Source organism: Macaca nemestrina, chromosome 18 (genome assembly GCF_043159975.1).
Source record: "Macaca nemestrina isolate mMacNem1 chromosome 18, mMacNem.hap1, whole genome shotgun sequence".
Lineage (NCBI taxonomy): Eukaryota > Metazoa > Chordata > Mammalia > Primates > Cercopithecidae > Macaca > Macaca nemestrina.
The window spans coordinates 82582202-82603083 of NC_092142.1; the positions used below are offsets into that span (position 1 = coordinate 82582202).

The 20882-nt window shown below is 45.2% G+C and overlaps 1 protein-coding gene across 2 annotated transcripts in view; it reads left to right on the top strand.

Annotated features, from left to right (window-relative positions):
- The window catches only part of LOC105496758 (cadherin 13), a 1175273-nt gene that overhangs the window by 1033600 nt on the left and 120791 nt on the right, over positions 1-20882 (top strand). For both annotated transcript variants that reach the window (XM_071085018.1, XM_071085017.1), the window contains 2 exons: positions 5418-5600; positions 12799-13052. In XM_071085018.1, coding sequence (XP_070941119.1) covers positions 5418-5600; positions 12799-13052 — 437 coding nt within the window. The remainder of the gene's footprint in view (positions 1-5417; positions 5601-12798; positions 13053-20882) is intronic.

Sequence of the window (20882 nt, forward strand, 5' to 3'; positions counted from 1 at the left end):
TCATTATCCTTGCTAACAAATACTGACTCCTTGTTATACATACGCCAGGCAATTTGCCAAACTCCTTAAATGCATTATCTTATTTATATCAGTAACAGTTGCTACCCATTAGACTATTGGGAAGAGTCTTCCAGTAAACTGTATCTTTTTTGTAAACATAGACTCAAAAATGTTTGCAAGTTACATTTCTGATGGTCTCTGCCCTACCCTTTTATCATCACAAATAGAAATTAGCGACACCCTGTCTTTTAATTTTTTAAAGCCAAGGCCCAAATGACTATATCCCAGCTTTTCAAGTTCCATATTAGTTCTCTGTGAAACTTTAGGTTAATGGCTCATGAACTTGGACTAGTATTCAAGTCAAACATGCAAGTGGTCAAGCATGCAAGCTTGCATATATCCAGTCCTTTAAAATTGTCCTCTGTCACTTCTTTCCCATCTGTGGCTTTCCAACCTTCTGATCATTATTTCCATCTTCCATGTTAATCTAAAGGTCAACTTTCTGCTCTTGGAGGAAGAACATGCATTCTTGGTGCATAATAAAATTCAAATCCCTCTTCCCACTAGTGATGGCCTTTGTGGCTCATCCAGGCAGCCTCATCCTAAATGTCTATGATGTAACTCAAAGAGAACAAAATACTCAGTTCTGAATTTGGAGGGAAGAGCAAATAAGCCCAGTACATAGTCCCAACAAGCCACAGTGATTGTGTAAAAATATGTTTTGTATCTGGCATTTGATTTGCCACACAGTTTAACAGAAAAGTAACTTTATCTATTTTTTCCAATTAAAGGTAGTAATAGTACAATCAATAATTCCTCCTGCTCTAGTGTAGTAAATTAATGTCTGTCTATTGTTTTTAAATCACAAAGTGAACATTGCTATAGAAATGTAAAATGGTACCATTTCATTTTAATCTGTTTAATTTTCCTTTCTTGAATTATATAATGGGGTTAAAACGTTGAATAGAATTAATAGAATGAGTATTTAATTAAGCAATAATGAGCTTCTAAATGGATGCTCAAAGAAACTGCTTCATAGTTTATGCAGAAATCAGATAATGGTCTTAACAAAGACTATAATAATTGTGTTGAACATTTTCCATATTTAATTTTTTTTTTTTATTCTCTCAGGAGTAAATTTAAACATAACCCAGTTCCTTGATTAGGCTACACTTTGCTTTCAAAGTAAATCCCAAATGCCTTTCCATGGCCAACAGGGCCCTGCATAAGCTGACTCTACCACCTCTGGAGTCTGATGTCAAAGAGTTCTCTCTGGCTCTCTCCTTCATTCCAGCCACACCCAGCTTGCCTTTGCTCTGCAAAGGCACCTGTGGCTCTTCCTGCCACCTGGCCTTTGTTCCTGCTCTTTCAGATGCCAGGTGTGTTCTCACCCCCTTCACCTCTCTAAGGCCTCCTCTTCTTTCAGTTCTCAGGGAATTTTTCCCTGATGATCCTCTCCAGACTGGATCAGATACCCGCCTGTACACACACACAGAGAGAGACTCCCCGAGAACTGTGATTTTATTCCTTGACAATTAACACATTGTTATACATTTCTTTCCTATCTGTCTCTCATTTCAGCCTGCAATTTCCATGAGGAAATATCATGTCTGTTTTATTTAGTGGTGTATCCCTGGATAGATGGATGGATGGATGGATGGATGGATGGATGGATGGATGGATGATGGATGGATGGATGGATGGATGGATGGATGGATGATGAATGGAATGATAGATAAAGAGATGGATGATGGATGGATGCATGGATAGATGGATGGATAAATAGATGGATGGCAGGTAAATATCGTTGTGGACCCATCCAAGGACACATGAGGGCCACAGTGCACATCTCTGAGAATTCCTAGCACATCAGCACCTTTCCATTCTACCTGAATTCATTTGCTCACACACTAACAAGGTATTCTATACCAGCCCCTTCAGCAGGTGCTGCAGACATAAAACTATCAGTGTCGTGAAAGAAGCTGCACAGGTTTGTCTCACTTATACGTGGCCTAAATATTAATTTTATTAATTCATCCACCCATTCACCCACTTACCATCCATCCATCCACCACCCATCCATCCATCCACCCATCTGTCTATCCATCTATCCATCCACCCACCCATCCACCCATCCATCTATCCATTCATCCATCCCATCTTCAGACCTGCTCGTGTGTTGGATCAGGGCTGACTCATCCATCAGGCACGGTTATCATGTGCTAGGACCCTAAAATCAGAAAGAAATAAAAATAACTTTTAGGGTAAAATAAAATTTTAATTCTTTTCTTCACATCATAAAAATAATTTTTTCTGAGACAGGTTCTTGCTCTGTCACCAAGGCTGGAGTGCAGTGGTGTAATCATAACTCACTGCGACCTCAAACTCCTACACTCAAAGATCGTCCCACCTCAGCCTCCTGAGTGTATGGGACCACAGGCACGTGACACCACACCTGGCTAATTTTTTACAATTTTTTTTTTTATAGAGGGTATCTCACTATGTTGCCCAGGCTCATCTTGAGTTCCTGGGCTCAAGTGATCCTCCCACCTCAGCCTCCCAAAGAGCTAGGATTACAGTGTTATAATACCATGCCCAGCCACTAAAATAAATTTTTTAAGGCACATTACTCTATTATGGTAGGAGGGGTTGATGAAGGCAAAGGTGCCTGGGGTCCACCAGTCATGGCACAGCTCTGCTGGAAAACAGGGGAGATCAGTCCATCCCTGGTCTTCTGGAACACTCAGGCTAGTGGCAGAATCAGGCGTCAGTCAACAAGTCAGTCCCTCTTAGTCTTCCTTCTGTATGGTTTTGTCCCTTCACATTCCCTCAGCCCTCGCCTCTGCTGCCAGATCCCACTTCCTATACTTAAGATCGTTCATTCATTCAACAAATATCTACTGAGTTTCTTCTGTGCACCTAGCACCATGCAAGAGACTAGAGATAAACCCATGAAGAGACAGGTGCACATAGAGCCTCCAGCCTCCTCAAATCATGGTTTGTCACAGCGTTTTCATCTTGGCAATGACACCCGCTTTAACAGAGCAACTTCTCACTTATGCATTGGACATGACAGCATTTCTACCTGACTGGTGGTTCCCAGCATCCTCTAGCCTTAGCCCATTTCATGCCCACATGATTGACACCTGGTTTCCTAAGGTACAGGTGTCGGAAGAGCCACAAGGACAGGTTATAAGCTGACATCTGCTGTGATCTTCAGGGACAACAAGTCCTCTGGCTCTGGACTGCAGCAAGCAGGTGAAGGAAGGACTGCCTAAGCCCTGGGGATCTGAGGTGGGCACGAATGACAGAACTGGTTGGGAGCAAAGATTACCGGAAACCAGACTTAGGTCTGATCTTTGGGTCACTAAATGACTTTGGGCAGCACTCTTCCTTCTTCCTTCCTTCCTTCTCTGTGCTATCATCTTCATCTGTAATATGAAGGGATTAGATCACTCATGTGTCACCAAGCCCCCTCCTGGCTACATGGCAGATAGCATTAATTGATCACAGCACTCTTTCCTGCTGAACCCAGATGTACTGCAGGCCTGTCCACACCAGACTCAGGCAGCTTCACCCATTCACAAGGGTAGGTCCTGTCATTGACACCTGCCTGCCATCCTTAGACTTGGACTCCATCCTGCTTCTTGCCCCTACTACATATTAGATTTGTCTAGTCAGATGAAGAAAATACTGAGTCCCAGGCTTTACCTCAGAGCCTGGGGAATCTGGATTGGTCTGGGGATTCTGAATCTGAATTGATTCCCTGACTGATGCCTGATTCTGCCACTTGCCTGCATGTTCCAGAAGACCAGAGATGGACTGATCTCCCTTGTGCTCCAACCTGGCTAGAGGACCCCAGGCACTTTCTCCTTCATCAATCCCTCCTACCATAATAGATTTTCATGCACTTTAACCTTGGGGAATCCTGAATTGGAATAGGACTCAGGAAGCTTTTTCAAAGCCTCTGGGAGGTTCTAATGTGCAGACAGGGCTGAGAACCATTAGTATATTTTTCCAGCTCAAGAATGCTATGATTTTTTGAGAAGAGGAGAAGATAGAAGATAGGTAGACATTAAACAAGAATCATATGAATCAGATCAAAATAATTGCCCCCTGGAGCTGTTTCTGTGTGACAGCAGCCTCAGTATCCCTCCTCGTTCCCACTATTTCTAGCCTCCATGCATGTTCTAAGAATTTTCCAGCTCTCCTTTTATGGAAGACAACTCGTCCGGGTTTGCCGAGGTGCAATAAACAAATTAGTTCCAATCCCCGCCCCATCTCCTGAGAGTCCTCAGGATTAAGGTTTATGATTAATGATTTGCAAGTCAATTAATCAGTCACTGCTTTTGAAACCTCATTTCTCAAATTACTTTTCTTTGAACACAAGGGCTTTTTGACATCATCTTACTGTCTCTAGATTCACTTTCCTACTAATCGAAATTCCAAGGTATTTCTTCTTCTTGTCAGCTTATTGGTGTTACTTGTTTATAAAATATTTGCAAACAGATTACTATTTACCTGTAGTGTGTCAGAGGTAAGCACCAAAACAATACTTTATGCTTCCAGCTCAAAGGAATGTGCTAATGATAGCTCATGAAATTCTCTATCTATGAGAAAGTTGATTTTTCATTTATTGATTTATTTTCACCACACCTACTTGCAACAAGTATTTGAGATGTATTACAATAGAAACACAGGTACAACAAGGCTCCAAACAATTGATGTAGATGATTTCTTAGAAAATGGTTTCTAAGGTCCTATTAAGAGTGGATATGGAGTGAAAAGAATGGGACTGGTTTTCTTCATTCGAGAAAATAGCAGGGTCTAGCAGAGGATCTGGGGTCAAACCCCAGTCTCTTCATTTACAAGTCTTAGCGCTTTACTCATCTGATTATGTTGTTGTTTTGGGGAGGCAAGGCTGCGAGAACAAATGCAAACAAAAATGGCTTGAACTCAATCGAAAATTGTTTCTCATTCAATGATAGTTCAGGACAGGTGTTCTTGGCCTCCAGGTTTCTCCCCTCCATGTGGTGACTCAGGGACCCAAGCTCCTCTTCCCCTGTGGCTCCCTGCTCCCTTGGGGTTTTGTGGTCCTCTGCATTCAGGTAGGCAGAGGGTGAAAAAGCCCAGAAAGGAGGCACAGCTGTTCTTTTCACCCTCCCACCACAGAGCAGCACAGCACAGCCATGGTCAATATCATTCCTGCCTGCATTCTGCAGAAGAGAAGTTAGTCTCATGGCCTCACCTAAGTTCAAGAAAAGCTGAGAAGAGGAGCATAGCATCTTCTAATCATAATCCTCCTATGTTATTTATGTTTATGTGAGATGATGTGTGTAACGTACCCAGTGCAAAGCATGTAATTGACTATGTGTGTTCAAAATAGTGACCATTACCATCTGCTTTTTTTTTTGCAGTTTCAAGCCACAGTCGAGGAAGGAGCTGTGGGAGTTATTGTCAATTTGACAGTTGAAGATAAAGATGACCCCACCACAGGTGCATGGAGGGCTGCCTACACCATCATCAACGGAAACCCAGGGCAGAGCTTCGAAATCCACACCAACCCCCAAACCAATGAAGGGATGCTTTCTGTCGTCAAAGTAAGGGTGCTTCCAACTGCCCCTTTCTCCTCTTGCAAGCATGGAGTGCCCTATGAGGGGACTCATAGAATCACCAAGTTTAGAAGGCCACAGATAAATTCCCCCAGTCTCTTCCTTCTGGGAATTAACAAAGGAAAATGCTTATGGCTTAAGGGTGCCCTCCTGTCCTCAGCAGCATAAACAAGCAGCCATCAAACAAACCTGTTTTGTAGGTTCTAAAATACCCAAACTTATGTGTAACTTTAAGAAAACCAAACTTAAGTGGATTATTTTTGTTTTCGTTTTTGTTTTTTGAGACAGTCTCACTCTGTCACCTAGGCTGGGGTGCAGTAGTGTAATCTCAGCTCACTACAGTCTCCACCTCCTAGGTTCAAGTGATTCTCATGCCTCAGCCTCCTGAGTAGCTGGGATTACAGCTGCCTGCCACCATGCCTGGCTAGTTTTTGTATTTTTAGTATAAATGGGGTCTCACCATGTTGCCCAGGCTGGTCTCAAACTCCTGGCCTCAAGTGATCCGCCTGCCTTGACCTCCCAAAGTGCTGGGGTTACAAGTGTGAGCCACCATGCCTGGCCCAAACTTAAGTTTTAAATGAAATTCTTTATACATTTGCTAAGGAATTATTAACAGATATGCCAAAATGAGATGTGTGAAGGTGTTTTTAGAGACCTGTGCTCAAAATGTGGCTATGACATGTCTTCTTAATCTTTCTTAGCAGAACTCAATTATTCCTTAAAAACACACATACAACACAATTATTGGTGTAAACCCTCTGTGAGCCTTGCTGACTCACACACTGACCCTCTCGCTGGCAACGAGTAGAACAAGGAGGAAATGTAATTATAAATGTAAAACCTCTGGCTCATGCTGATAATCCAGAAATATTACTGGGGATGGTGGCACAGAAGGCTTGCTACAGGTGGCCTTGGCATTCCGAAAGGAGGCATTTCTACACGGTTTCACTCTTAATGGGAAGTTCTGGGGAGAGTTTCTGCCAGAGACCAGGACCTTCATGGGAACACATTTTCTTTTCTAGTGGATGAAGCCATTTTCCTGAGCAGCGGGGATCAATCATATTTACAGTCATAGTAGCAGTGGGCAGAGGAGGGACGTGGCTGCCCACTCCCTGTGTGCCCTAGGCCAAGATACCCATGTTTTCTGTGCCTCAGTTTCCCCATCCATAAAATGAGAATGATAATAGAACCTACCTCTTAGGGTTGTTGTTGCAGTCCATTGAGTTGCTATAATGAAGGCTGGATGGCTTATAAACCACAGACATTCATTTTTCACAGTTCTGGAGGTTGAAAAGTCCAAGATCAACCTTCCAGCAGATTCTGTGTCTGGTGAGGACCCACTTTTGACAGATGTCCATCTTCTCTCTCTATCTTCACATGGTAGATAGAGTAAGGCAGCTCTCTGGAATCTCTTTTTTTTTTTTTTTTTTTTTTTTTTTTTTTTTTTGAGATAGAGTCTTGCTCTGTCACCAGGCTGGAGTGCAATGGCATGATCTCAGCTCACTGCAACCTCCACTTCCTGAGTTCAAGTGATTCTCCTGCCTCAGTTTCCTGAGTAACTGGGATTACAGTTACATGCCACCACACCCAGCTGATTTTTGTATTTTTAATAGAGATGGGTCTCACCATGTTGGCCAGGCTGGTCTTGAACTCCTGACTTCAAGTGATCTGCCTGCTCAGCCTCCCAAAGTGCTGGGATTCCAGACATGAGCCACTGCACCCTGCCAAATCCTGTTTTGCTCATATCTATTTTCCTTGAGCTGTAGCAAACACATTCTGGGGAAGACTGAGCTCCAGGATGTGTGATGGAGATGTCTATTTACCCAAGTTTTATCTTCAAGTTGCAGGTTTGGAAAATTGCCTGACAGCTTTTATAGACTCAGAATTAGCCACAGAGGACAGCCAGTGGCTATGTCATTCTATGACTTTTACAGCTTCGAAAGTGCAGCAGCCACGGACACAGAGGGCCAGTGCCAGGGTTTCCTGATAACTTTGCCATTGCCAAATACATTAGTGCTTTTATGTACTTCGTGCATCACTGCTAGTCCCCATGAATAATATGCAGTACTGTAATTGCTTATTCGTACATGGTACATTCATATATAAGAGTACATTACAAACCTAGTCTACATACATATAAGCACGTATTAACAATTCCTTAATTAACTACCACACATCTACTGTTGTCAAGTACACAATAAAACCTAACCCATATGAATATTGACCTGTACTAGAAATCCTTAATATTATGTAGTACATGCATTCATTCATTGGACATAGCACATCTCAGTCAAGAAGTCCCTCACCAACAAGGATATCCCCTACCAAATTTTGGCCTCTGAATATACCAGCCTCTGAGAAATCATCATCCCGCTCAGCAGTACTACCCTCCTCGCTCCAGACCCGTAACCCTTGGGGGTGACTATCCTGAAACTATACCTGGCATCTGGTTCTTACTTCAGGGCCATAAAACTAAGTAAGATCACCAACATGTTCCTCTTAAATAAGACATCTCGATGGACTAATGACTACCACCCTATTAACCAGCCTTGGCAAAAAAGTGAGACTCTGTCTCAAAATAACAAAAAAAAAAAAAAAAAAAAAAAAAACAGGACTTGTAGGAAGGAGCCATTCTCCTCTCCCTATATTCCTGCGCTGGTCCATGATGCAATGGCTCTCAAATGCTAGCATATATAAGAATCATCTGCAATGCTAGTTAAAATGCAGATTTCTGGGCTTGCTCCAGACCCACTGTGTCAGAAAATGAGGGAGAGGTGTGCCAGGTGGTTCTGTTCACAGGGCACACCTCTTGTCAAGGGACATGGCCTTTGGGGAAGGGGTTTCCATAAGCTTGTCCGCCCTCCCTGCAAATTCCAGGGGAAGAGGTGCCCACAGAGGCTGAGGCTCTTGCTGACTTCAGCTTTGCTAGTGAGTGAACTTCCTTTGCTTTGGAATTGGGATGCAGACTCTCCCTCACCCCACACTGGCTGTCTCCCTGGTCAGTAGGAAGGGCCTTGAGCTCTATATATCTCTCAGCACATGTGAAGCAGAGCCCCAGACCACCTTCTAGAAGCCAGTTAGGCCATGCTCTCTGCTGCTGTCCACTGTGCCAGCCATTGGGGCAACCATTAGGAATGCATTCTGCTGCAAGTAACAGAATGTTAGACTAATAGTGGCTTAACTAATAAAGGGAATTTAAGAATTTTTATAACTAGATGAAGGTAGGCCAGTCCAGGATTGGCCAACAGTTCCAGGTGGCAGAGAGCCAGCAGTGGGGTGCCTCAGATGCTTTTGACTTTTTCCTCTTGGACATAAAGTGGCTGCCAAAGCCCCAGGCATCATGTCTTCCCATTGCTGTGTCCTAATGCAGGACATAAGGGGGCAGCCAGGTAAATGAGAGAAGGTGCTCTCATGTGACCCTCTCCTCTTATCGGGGCAGAAAACATCCTTTCTAAGGGTACCCTGGGCAATTTCCCATGATGTTTCGTTGGCCGATGACAGATTTTCCTTAACTTCAAGGAAAGCTGAGAAAGTCCACATCTGGCCTTTGGACTTTTACAGTGGATAAGGAAGAGGGTGGGCTGGTGATTGCTGTTGGGCAGCCAAGCACGAGCAGGTCTGCCCTAACCAGTTAGCAATCCAACATACGGAACAACTATTTGGAGCCTCAGGATGCTGCTGGTTTCCAGTACAGTCCTGCCTCTCAAAAGGACGAAATCCCAGTGGCTCTGACAAATGAGTTCCTGCTTCGTATTTAAAACCTTCAGATCAGAAACACCCTTAGTTGCTTTCTAAACTGATTCTAAAACCACCAGACAGTTGTTCTTTCAGCCGAATATAATTAATCCTGCATTTTAAGTTTATTTTCTATTTTGTCCTCAAAGAAAGTAGCATCCAGAAAGCATCCCTGGTTCCCCAAACCTTTCACAGACCTAAACATAGCTATCCAGTCAGTTCTGGATCCTCCCTCTTCCAGCTAACAAACCCAGGTCCTCCATCCTTCCCATGTGAGTCAGCTTTTCCAAGCTTTAAATTTCCCAGGACAATGGTTTACACCCTCTCTTGACACTTGAAAAAATATTAATTGAATTGCCTCTCTGTAGCTTCCATCAGGAGTATTTTCAATTTCCTCCCATCCCTGACACAGAGGCCCGGCAACAGACAAAGCACATTAATAAGATTGTGTACTTTGTGAGATCATAGAGGGCTTCTTAATCCAATTACAGCCCTCAGAGGGGATTAGGAAGAGAGATCCATGTGTCACCAGCTCTAGGTGTTCTGGCCCTGGGCATCGTACAGCTGGAGTTAGTAGATCCTACCTTGGGTGAATGGAAATAAACATTAGCGTGGCCCTGCTCCCTTCCTAAGGCCAGCCTCTCACTGCGTGGCTCCCTCCCTCGCTGCTCCCCTTCCTCTGTGGCATCCTCCACGGCATACTTCCTCCGAAGCCAGCATTCCGTTCAGGGCGTTCTGTTCAGGGAGTGTCAGCCTGGGAACATAGGAGAAAAACTGGGGCTGGGGAAATGACTCTTGCAGCTCTTGCTTCCCCACTCTTCTTCCTCACCATCTTCACAGCTTCTTGTTATTGATATCAATGCTAGGCCTAGCTCCATGGGAAATATTCAGCATTCATCTTGTCCCCTGATCTTTACAACAATCCTCTGTCCTAGGATTTTATTGAAGAGAAAGCTGAGACTTCAGGGGTGGCGGTGACTTGCTGGTGGTCCCAGCGTTATGATGCATCAGGGCCAGGACTTGACCCCCACCCATCTTTCTATTTAATTTAAAAAACAGGGGATTTAAAAGGTAGAAATATCCAAGAATGTTAGATTTTTGCATAATCAAAATGATATATAATTGTGTTGCAAAAGACTAGTGCTAGAGAAAAGCACAAGAATTACTGTCATTCATTCATTCATTCATTCATTCATCCAATGATATTTATTTAGAGCTCACTACGGTCCTGACACTGTGCTAGGTGCTCTGTATTCACGGGTGAAAGAGAGGGTCTCTGTCTACAGCCTCCAAGGCAGCTTATAGTTATAAGAGCAAGAACTTTTGCTGCAAATAATGATGTCCCCAGGAAAGAAGGAGAGGAGGGAGGGAATCGTCTCCTTGGGAAAAAACAACCAGCGGTCCCCAGCCGAGGAAAAGGAGCTGAGCGGCACAAATTGGTTATTTCCAAGCGTCTTGACTGTCTCACTTGTCAGCAGATGGCTGAATTCCCCAGAAACCCCACTATCCTTCTGCTTGTGCGTAGGTCTCTGGCTCTGGGGAATGAGATGTCAGACCAAATGAGGCCAAGATTGTGATTAGTGCTGGTGTGGGTGGAGATGGCCCTTGGGAGACTGAGGTGCTCGGCATCTCACTGCTGTTCAGAGGACCCACCCTCAGCGTTCTCGTGACCCAACAAGCCAAAGGCTCTGCCCCCTCCAGGGTCCTATTTGAGATGAATGGCTGTATTTTCCAAGCATGGCAGCTCCCTGGCCCTGGTTTGAAGTTTACTTTACTGAGGTTGCACATTCTGGCATCACTTGGGATGGACAGAGATCCATTATTAGGATCCATAGAAAGAAGGATAGAATGGTAAATTACTGCTGTGTTACAGGGATCGAACCGAAACACCACTCTGCAGCCACTCAGTACTAAGAGCTTTGCATCTGTTAACTCTTAAAATCCTATTACTAACCCTGCTGGGAGTTGTTCTAGGTGAAGAGAGGAAGTCCAGTTACAACCAGGAAGCATCTCCAGTGTGTGTATGTGTGCACACACTCTCCCATGTGTGGAGTGCTTAGCCATGAATACATGTCAGCTGTAATTATTATGAAAGTGACTTTATTTGCCTAAAGACACTCTGACCCAACCTGCCAGATTCCACTCCCACTTTGGTGCCAGCTCTTTCCCCAGCATCAATGGTCCTCATCTCTGCTTTCATTTTCCCACATCCACAGCAACCTCTACAACTGTGGTTGCTTACTTTTAGTTGAGTGTAAATCAAATCTCTTGACTCATTTAGTCTTGTCCTTCTTGCAAGAATACCCATTATGGCATGGGTCTGATGGGTTAGCTACTTGTGCCAGTAAGCATTAGGAAAATAACTTGACAGAAGCAGTATGCCCTCATCTTACCTAAATGTCTCCCCATGCACCCCTGACAGAGCCCCACTCTGGGAAATGCCTGCAGCCGCCACATCATGTGCTCTCGTGGTTGGGAAAGAGAGTGACAGACACTCAGTTGGCAGCACCATTGTATTCCTAATGTTTATCATGGAGTTTCTTTGACATCCTCTGGTTTAGTCCACACAGTGGCTGGGGGAGGTGGGTACTATCGGCCCCCTTTGCAAAATCAGCTAGAGTGGTCCTCATCAAGGCTGCCCATTGACACTGGGGTAGGACAATCCACCATTGTGTGGGACTGTCCTGGGCACGGCTTTGAATCTAGTATTGCTGTCCCCCGCCGGGCAAATGGCTGTAGAGTCCTTGAGTCAGTTGAAAATGCTCCCATACATTTTCACATGCCCTCAGATGGGCAGGGCCCAGCGGCTTAACTCCACATGGCTCAGACTCTCAAATCCTTTTCCCCACATTGTACTCTACTAGAAACCATGCGCCCAGGCTATGCTTGAAGGGACATAGAGACCCTTTGACTTTGCGGCAAGTGAGAGAGAAACATTAAATAGAAAACTTTGGTTTTACTGTTCCATTTGATCCACTGTGATCACACAGGCAGGGTTATCTTGCTGTAAAGAGACTGAGGCTTGGGCTTTGTGGTCTTGTTTACCAGAGCCCCCATGGGTGTCGGGGCTGTGGAGTTACAGGTTCCAGGCAGGGAGGCTTTAAGCCTCGCCGTTGCCAGGGAGTTGCCTAACAAGATCTCAGAGGGAGGCTCACTAAGGTTCAAGTCACTCACTGCCCAGATCACTAAGGCTCAAGTCATCTGTTGTCATTCATTTCTTAATAAAAAACAAACAAACAAACAAAAAACCAACATCCATACCTAATCTCACATTTTCATGTTTCGTATTCTTTGTCTTAAAGATAGCCCCCCAATTACACAGGCTGCCTCCAAAGCCCAGCTCCATCCCTGAAGGCCCACTGTGGCTCGTGGAATTTCAGAGGGAGTTTGTGCAAACCACCTGCCCTTCGTGGCTGGTGTGCATCCTGAGACCCTTCTGTCTGCTTTCCAGCCATTGGACTATGAGATTTCCGCCTTTCACACCCTGCTGATCAAAGTGGAAAATGAGGACCCACTCGTACCCGATGTCTCCTATGGCCCCAGCTCCACAGCCACTGTCCACATCACTGTCCTGGATGTCAACGAGGGCCCAGTCTTCTACCCAGACCCCATGATGGTGACCAGGCAGGAGAACATCTCTGTGGGCAGTGTGCTACTGACAGTGAATGCCACGGACCCCGACTCCCTGCAGCATCAAACCATCAGGTGGGTGAGTGGCTCCGGAACCACAGACGGGAGGTGGGCAGGAATTGCTTTTCCTTTCCAGTCGCAGAAGCTGGTTGTCAGGAGCAGATACCATTAAATTAAACTTGTTAACAATCCGGGCAAGTGGGAGGAAAGCGTCATAGCGAGGAGGTTGTGGCTGACGGCTGCAGGGGGCCAGGCTCTCTGGTGAGGGTGGTGCTCCCACCTGATTCCGACCTGGGAGGAGAGTAGCTTCAGGGCTGTTTTCCCAAATGACCAGCAAGGTCTGCTGGCCCTGAGCACAGTCCTTGAAGGGAGAGAGGAGGGAGCCACTCCGGGTAGCCTCCTGCATCTCAGAAACTTGCCTACTTTGTCATTAGCACTGCTTCATGACAAATGTTTTAGCTAACTCCATTTACAGATACAGGTATTGCAGATTCATAGAGGTTCAGTACTTGCTCAAGCAGCCCAGCCTGGTGGCAGAGGAATCAGGATGGAAACAGGACACTCTGCAAAGTTCATGCTCCTTCTAGCTGCTAAATGCTCACTGACGCTGAGCTGTCAGGAGGGGAAGGAGCAAAGGCACTTCCTGGCGCTTGGAAATAGATCATTGGGATTGGTGTTCTGCCTGATGAGGGGCAGGCAAAAATTAATAATAATAATAATAGTGTCTTCAGAAATCTCTGTCTTCCTTTCTTAAGCTCTGCCTGATGTTTAGATAAAAGGCATTTTCATAATGAGATTTAATTAAATGGTCGCTCTCTACCCGTGGTGCATCTAATGCTCACAAATAAAAGACACCCTCGTTGGTGCATTGTTTCACAATAAACTTAAATCAGCGTGCAGATCCAAATGCACGCCTGTCTCTGCAGAAGAAAGTTATTAATCTTCCTCCTCCAAAATCTAATCTTCTTCTCATATGAGATACAAATAATCAAGTACTGGACACACAATAAACACATGTCTGATTTTCCTGATTTGAAACACCTGAAAATGTGCAACAGGGACTGAGTCAACCACTTTACTTTGGAGCAAGCTGGCAGAGAAGAAGCAAAAGTTATTTTCCAACCCCAAAAGTGGATTTATTTTTATGGCTAAGCTTTCCGAATGCCAGATGAACTAGACAAGCGTGTGAAATAATACCAAATCCTATAATAATGTGAATCTGAAATAGCCATTCTTTTTTTCCCTTTTTTTTCTTGTTGCTATCTGACAATGGAAACACGCAATTTAAACATCAAAGAGAAAGTCTCTCTTAAGTACTTAGATGGGAAAACTGGTAGTTTAACAGACTACAAGGTAGTTGGACAAAGGTAGGATGTCTACAGGTGAGCTTATCTGTCATCTTGTATTTCTGCAATTGCAGGTGAAAGCAGGGACACTGAGGGTGATAAAATGAGTTAAATCAGGTTGATGTTTTGGACCCTGTGTCTCTGCCATTGCTGGAACAACATGGGATGCTGCCAGTCATAAAAGACTTAATGCAATGAGGAGGGATGGATGGAGGTGTCTAGGACCGAGGACTAGATGTCCCACAAAGATGGGACAGACAGTGGGAGAGGAAGGTCAGGCTGGGTTGTTTGATTAAGACCAGCTCTGCTGACTTGGGCAAAGAGAAAATGTGCTGGAAGACCCTATGGATACTACATATGATGGAGGAATATCTGAAGAACCCGCTTGAGATAGCACAGGAGCTAGGGCATCCTTCAGGCTCTAAGTCACAGGAACAGACAGGCTTGCAGTTCAGGATCTCACAGCGAGAATAAACCAGCTCCAGCTGTTTTCCATTCTAGTGTCATTCGGCCCATGGTCACATTCCCAGGGCTGCTCTGCCTTGCTGGAGCTGGGGTCATGCGCCTCCCTGCTCCAGGCACCTTGACTAGTGATCGATCGGGGTGATGTTTGCAGATACCCAGCACAGAGGGCGGCTGACTGAGAAGGAGGGATGAACATCCTGTCTGGCAAATGAAGCTTGCTACTGGGAGTATGGAGGCAGGCCACAGGTGCAGTCCCAGCAAACTGAGTTAGGAACAGGATTCCAGCCTGGGGAGGGAGGGGCGCCTCGGAGAGCCGAGACATTAAGGAGCATCCGGGCCAAACGAGCCGTGGGGAGCAAAGGTCACGTTACTATTAAACAGCACTGGCAGACAAGGGACTTGATCCCACCGCTGTGCAAGAGAAGGAGGTCAGAGAAAGCAACCTAGAAATGACTGAAGGTAACACCCATGGGGAGAAGCTGGAACGCAGAAAGTTCTGAGGATCTTCCTGTTTCTCTAGCGAGTGTGATAATCACAGCTGTGGCCTTCCATCACAAGTAACCAGGAACCAACTCACAGTGACATAGGCCAAAGGGGGGTCCTGCTTACTCGCATGGGTCACCACACCTAATGGAAAAGTCCATGGGAACGAAGGCCTCCAGCATGATGGAATTCAGGTGCTCAGACCATATTCCTTCTCCATATCTGGCTCTCCTTTCCCCTGGGTTGTCTCTATGCTCAGCCGTATTTGCACATCTGTAGAGGGAAGAGGGAAGAGGCACCAGCAACATCTGTCCTTGATCCTCCCAGAGGAAAGCAACATCTTCCTTCCTAATCAGTAGCCCAGCCCAAGGCCCAGGTTGAGTCACGAGCACAACTCTCTGAACCAAGCAGAAGATTAGCAGGACGGATTGTGCCAGGAGTCCCGATGCCTGAGCCTGCCACGGACCCCAGCACCCAGCTCTGAGGGCCTGCAGGGGCGGCTACCCGAGGAAGTGCAGGAGGCTCGTCCCAGAGGATGGGAAAAATGCTGAGTAATCAGGAACCACAGAGAGCCACTGGCACCAAGGTCAACCTTGTGAACCCCACAGAAAATAGAGCTGCAATGTGTCTCTGCAGCTGCCTGAGACAGGATTCCAGCCTGGGGAGGGAGGGACAATGTGACTCTTAGGTCTGCGTAAGAGTTCCAGCATTTACAAATTGGCCTGGCTAAGTGATGGCTGGACTAATCCCTTTCCCAACCTTGGAGCAAAGTAAATATGTCCGTGCATGTGCATATGTGTGTATTGCACATATTTCTCTGGCCTCACTCCTCACACATATTCCTTCCTGCTGGCAGCCACAGCAGCCCACACGTGACCCTTTCTCAGCCTGGCACTGGCTGGACCTCCCCCGTTTTCCTTCCTCCCTTCCCCCCAGCCCTTCCCTCCCTTCCCACCCCCCAACCCCGCCAGCCCACCTTTCCCTCCTTTCCCTTTCTTCCCCTCCTCTCCCTTTCTTCCCCTCCTCTCCTGGAATAAGCCAGGATAACATCTCAGCTATTGTCACGGGAGCTCTTTGGGAAAAAGAGGCTCGTTAATTATTTGCAGCCTTTGATCCTGCACACTGAGAAGTGCTGTCCCTGGGGGCCTGTGTGTGCAGCGGAGGAATGGGGCTGCAGAGAGGGACCAGGGAGGGAGACAGTTTTCTAATCTAATTGTCTATGCTGAGTTACCCAGTCTTCTCAGATAGATGCAACGGCCTTGCACATCATGGTGTTACTGCTGTTGTAGTAATGATTCTTCAGGGAGCAGGCATTGGAAGAAGAAACTTATCTCAAAGAGAACTCTTCCTTCTTCTCCTCCTCCTCCTCCACAAAACAGGAGTCAGGCATCTCCTAATAACATTTTAGTATCTCTAATATCTCTTTCTTCTTCTTCCTTCTGTTGACTGCTGATGTGATACCTCTGTTCTTGTCTTCTTAGTTTAAAAGAATTTAAACAAGAGACACACAGCAAAAGAAGTGCAGCATAGAGTCATTTATTGCAACAGAAAAAGAATAGATTGAAAGTTAGGTGCAGAATCGCCAGTGCACTCTGAGAGAGAGGATTCGGGCTGGGCTGATCGCAAGAATGAGACAGCAAAGACCCACACCAGGGAGGCTCCCTTCTGGGAGTCTTCCATGATTATTCGTAAGGAGGTGGGAAGAGGCGTTACTAGGAAGCTGTTCCGGGTGGTCTTTCGGGGGCACCTGTGCAGTAGCTGCACATGCTCATTCATGTGTCGCGTGTCTCTTTAGCATCTAAAATCTCCACCCAGGGCTGTGTTTTTCACGATTATGATGAGCAAAGAGTCAGTTTAAGGACAGGTAAAATTAAAATGTGTGTGTTCTCTGAAGGGGAAAGTCTCCACTGAAGACAGCTTCGCTTGAATGAGCTCAGTTACTGTGCAAATCCTGAGATTGACTGTGTTGGCTTTGCGGTCACCACAGTTGCTGCTGCGTCCCGAGAACACGGTCACTTCCTTGACTACCTATCCACCCTCACTCCTCCTCCTTCCTCTGTCTCTCTGCCTGACTGTCTCTCTGTTTCTGTCTCTGTCTCCCCACCCCACCATCTCTGTCTTTTCTGACATTCCCTGTGATTCAGCTCCAACAACCCCATCTCATCTCACCTTATTTATCAGGCCCTCGAAACTAAAAGCCCCCATGACAGACCGGGATCCTGAGATCCTGGGATCCTGTGGCGGGGCCTGCCCATCCTAATGGCCACTGTCACCTCCTCCCTGAGGGGGCTCCTTCCGTGGTCAAAATGGAAAGCCGCCTCCCCAACCCCAACCCCACCGAAACTTAGGAACACACTTCCAGCTAAGTCCAGCTCCTGGGCCACGTCCTGCCTCGCATGAGGAAATGCACGCCTCAGGCACCACCGCTCCTCTGCTGACCACAGCCAGATACCCTCTCATCTCCCTAGGGAATGCTCAAGTCAGCAAAAGGTGCCTTGATCTCCAAGGAAGCTGGGACTCCAAAGACAAGGGGTGTCCAAACATCAGAGGGAATCTTCTCACTAAAAAGCCTGGGTTATTAAGACTCGCTAAAAAGCCCTTCACATTGTGTTATTAGCCAAACCAAAATGAACAGCAGTGGTCTAGTGACAGATGAAATTCTTCTTTTTAATGACACTATCTTCTTATCCTTATTATAAAGTTAAGACAGTTTCTGGAAGAAACTTTTGAAAAGACAGGTAAGAATCAGGAAGATAATAAAGTATCTGTCATCATCTCAGACAAGGAAATCCCTTTTTCACCACTTGGGTCTATCTGCCTCAGTCACGTATGTGAGTATTCTGTTCTTCATTACCAAAATTGGCTTGCATTATCCACCCTCAAAACTCACCATGTTTATTTCCCAGTATATGCTGAACAGCTTTCTGTCCCAAGAAATAGCCATTATTTTTCATTACTGAATAGTGTGCTATTATTCCATTATAGGGATATACTCATCTGTTTATAACCTTGTTGTTGACTATTTACATTGTTTACACTTGTTTGCAGTTTTTTAAAACATTAGCAGGCATGCTTTTAGTGAAATTGTTTAATGCATCATTAATATCCTGAAGACAAGTCCCTGAAAATACTTTGGTTGAGCAAAAGTATTACTCTGTATTGTTAACGTTTTTTGGCATATACAGAATTCTTTGTTTTTAAGTCTAAGCAGTCAAATTTATATTTACCGTTATTTCTAAATTGATGTCACAATTTAGAAAGTCCTTCTCCTCTCCAAGATCATGTACATCAGGTCCTAAAACAGAGCAGGTTCCCACTCTGTCCTCTCCACATGTGATGATGATAAGACTTGCTTGTGCTTTCAGGGTAGCAGCTGTCCCGTAGGTGCACCAGGTAAAATATGCTGATGATATTGGAGTATCTCTAATGAGAAGTGGACTCATATAACTGAACTGGTTTGCTCATTATTGTTAGAAAGAGTAGCTCAGGCTGGGCATGGTGGCTCACGCCTGTGATCCCAATACTTTGGGAGGCTGAGGCAGGTGGATCACTTGAGATCAGGAGTTCAAGACCAGCCTGGCCAATACGTCTCTTCTAAAAATACAAAAATTAGCCGGGTGTAGTGGTGTATCCCTGTAATCCCAGGTACTTGGGAGGCTGAGGCAGGAGAATTGCTTGAACCTGTTAAACCTGGGAGGCAGAGGTTGCAGTGAGCAGAGATCCTGCCACTGCACTCAGCCTGGGCAATAAAATGTGACTCCATCACAAAAAAAAAAAAAAAAAAAGAAAAGAAAAAAAGAAAAAAAAAAGTACCTCAAAGATAATTATGCAAAATGGAAGTAACTACATTTGCTAAACCTTCTCCAACAGTGAAATGAAACATGGGAACTAACCCTCCATCAGATTCCCGATTTGGTTACGTTAGGAAGGCAGCCAGCAGTTAAATCCTTCTGAATAGTGGGGAGGACCCACTTCTTTCTCTCTACAATCAAGGGCAACCAAGTAACAATTCCTATTCCAGACATTTTTCAGACAGAACTCATCTTGCCCAGGATCTATAGTAAACAATTCCACAGCAGAGACTCCTGCCTACACTTTGAATACAGAAGATATGTGTTGAAGAAAAATATTGTTCCTACCCATGTAAAATTTCATATCACTGCTCAACACGTTTTGTGGAAAGGGTCATTCATCCAGGAGACCTGCAAGTATGTGTCAAGCATTTTATCTGTGGGGACTAAGTTTGGCTGAACATAACAGGAAAATTCAACATGACAGTGGCTCAGAGCAGATAGAAGTTGACTTTTTTTTTTTTCTCACATAAAGTAGGTCTAGAGCAGGCATGGCAGTCCAGGGACAGTGGCAGCCCCACACGGCCCCACACAGGGTTCTACTCGCTCACTATTTTACCATGTCTAGACTGGCACCCTCTTCCTCATGGTCTGTTATGGTTGCTAGTGTTCCAACCTTCATATCTGCATTCCAGACAGCAGGATGGGAAATGGGGAAAGAAGAGGGATACTCCCTCTCTTTTAAGGAGACTTTCTGGAATCAACCACATTTTAATTTAAATATTGTTGGCCAAAATTGGTCACATGGCCACACCTAGCTGCAAGGGATTATGGGAAGTATGGTCATTTGACTGGGTAGCAATGTGTCTTGCTTTTTAAACCAAGGTTCTTTACTAAGGAAGAAAGGAAGAATGGATATTGTAAGGTAGATAGCACTTTCTGCCATGAACGCCTTTTTAGATGGAAACTTCCTACTTAATAAATAACTTCAGGGTACATTTTAAAAGGGAAAAATATCCCATGATATTAGATATTTGCATAATGAAAATAATAGATGATGTTGCTAAAGACTAGTGCTAGAGAACAGCGTATGGATTGCAATGATGCATTCATTCATGCCATGGTATTTGTGGAGAGCCCACTGTGGGCCTGACACTGTGCTAGGTGCGGTGAATTCACTGGTGAAAGGAATAGACTCTGTCTACAGCCTCCCAGGAAGCTTATCGTCATAACAGCAAGAACTTTTGCTGCAAATGATGGTGTCCCTATAAAGGAAGAAAGAAAGGGAGGGAGGAAGAAGGAAGTAAATAAATTGCTTCCTTGGGAACTAAGAACCAAAGATCTCCAGCCAAGGAGACAGAGCAGAGTGGCACAAACTGCTTTTTCCCCTACACCATGCCTGGCTCACTTTCAGCAGATGGCTGGATTCCCCAGAAACCCTGCTCTCCTCCCACCTGTGCACAGGTCTCTGCCTCTAGGGAATTGGGTGCCAGACCAAACTCGGCTAAGATTTTCACAACCCCCTGCAGACATGGGTTTTTTAAAATGATGGTAATAATATTGCTGCTGGGATGATTAAAATACCTAACATTTTTATGTAGAACTTTACCAAAAGCACTGTTACCAGTCTTCTTGTAACCACCCTGTAAATGAGAACATCTTGGTCTCCCTTTTTACTGATGAGAGCAGAACCTCCCTGAGCCATGGTTAAAGGAGGAAAGCACACAAGCATGGTTTACAGAGGCTGAGTTAATGTGGTGAATGAGAACACCGGAGCTTCATCCACACCACTGCGCCTACTGCTGATGTTGGCTTAAAGC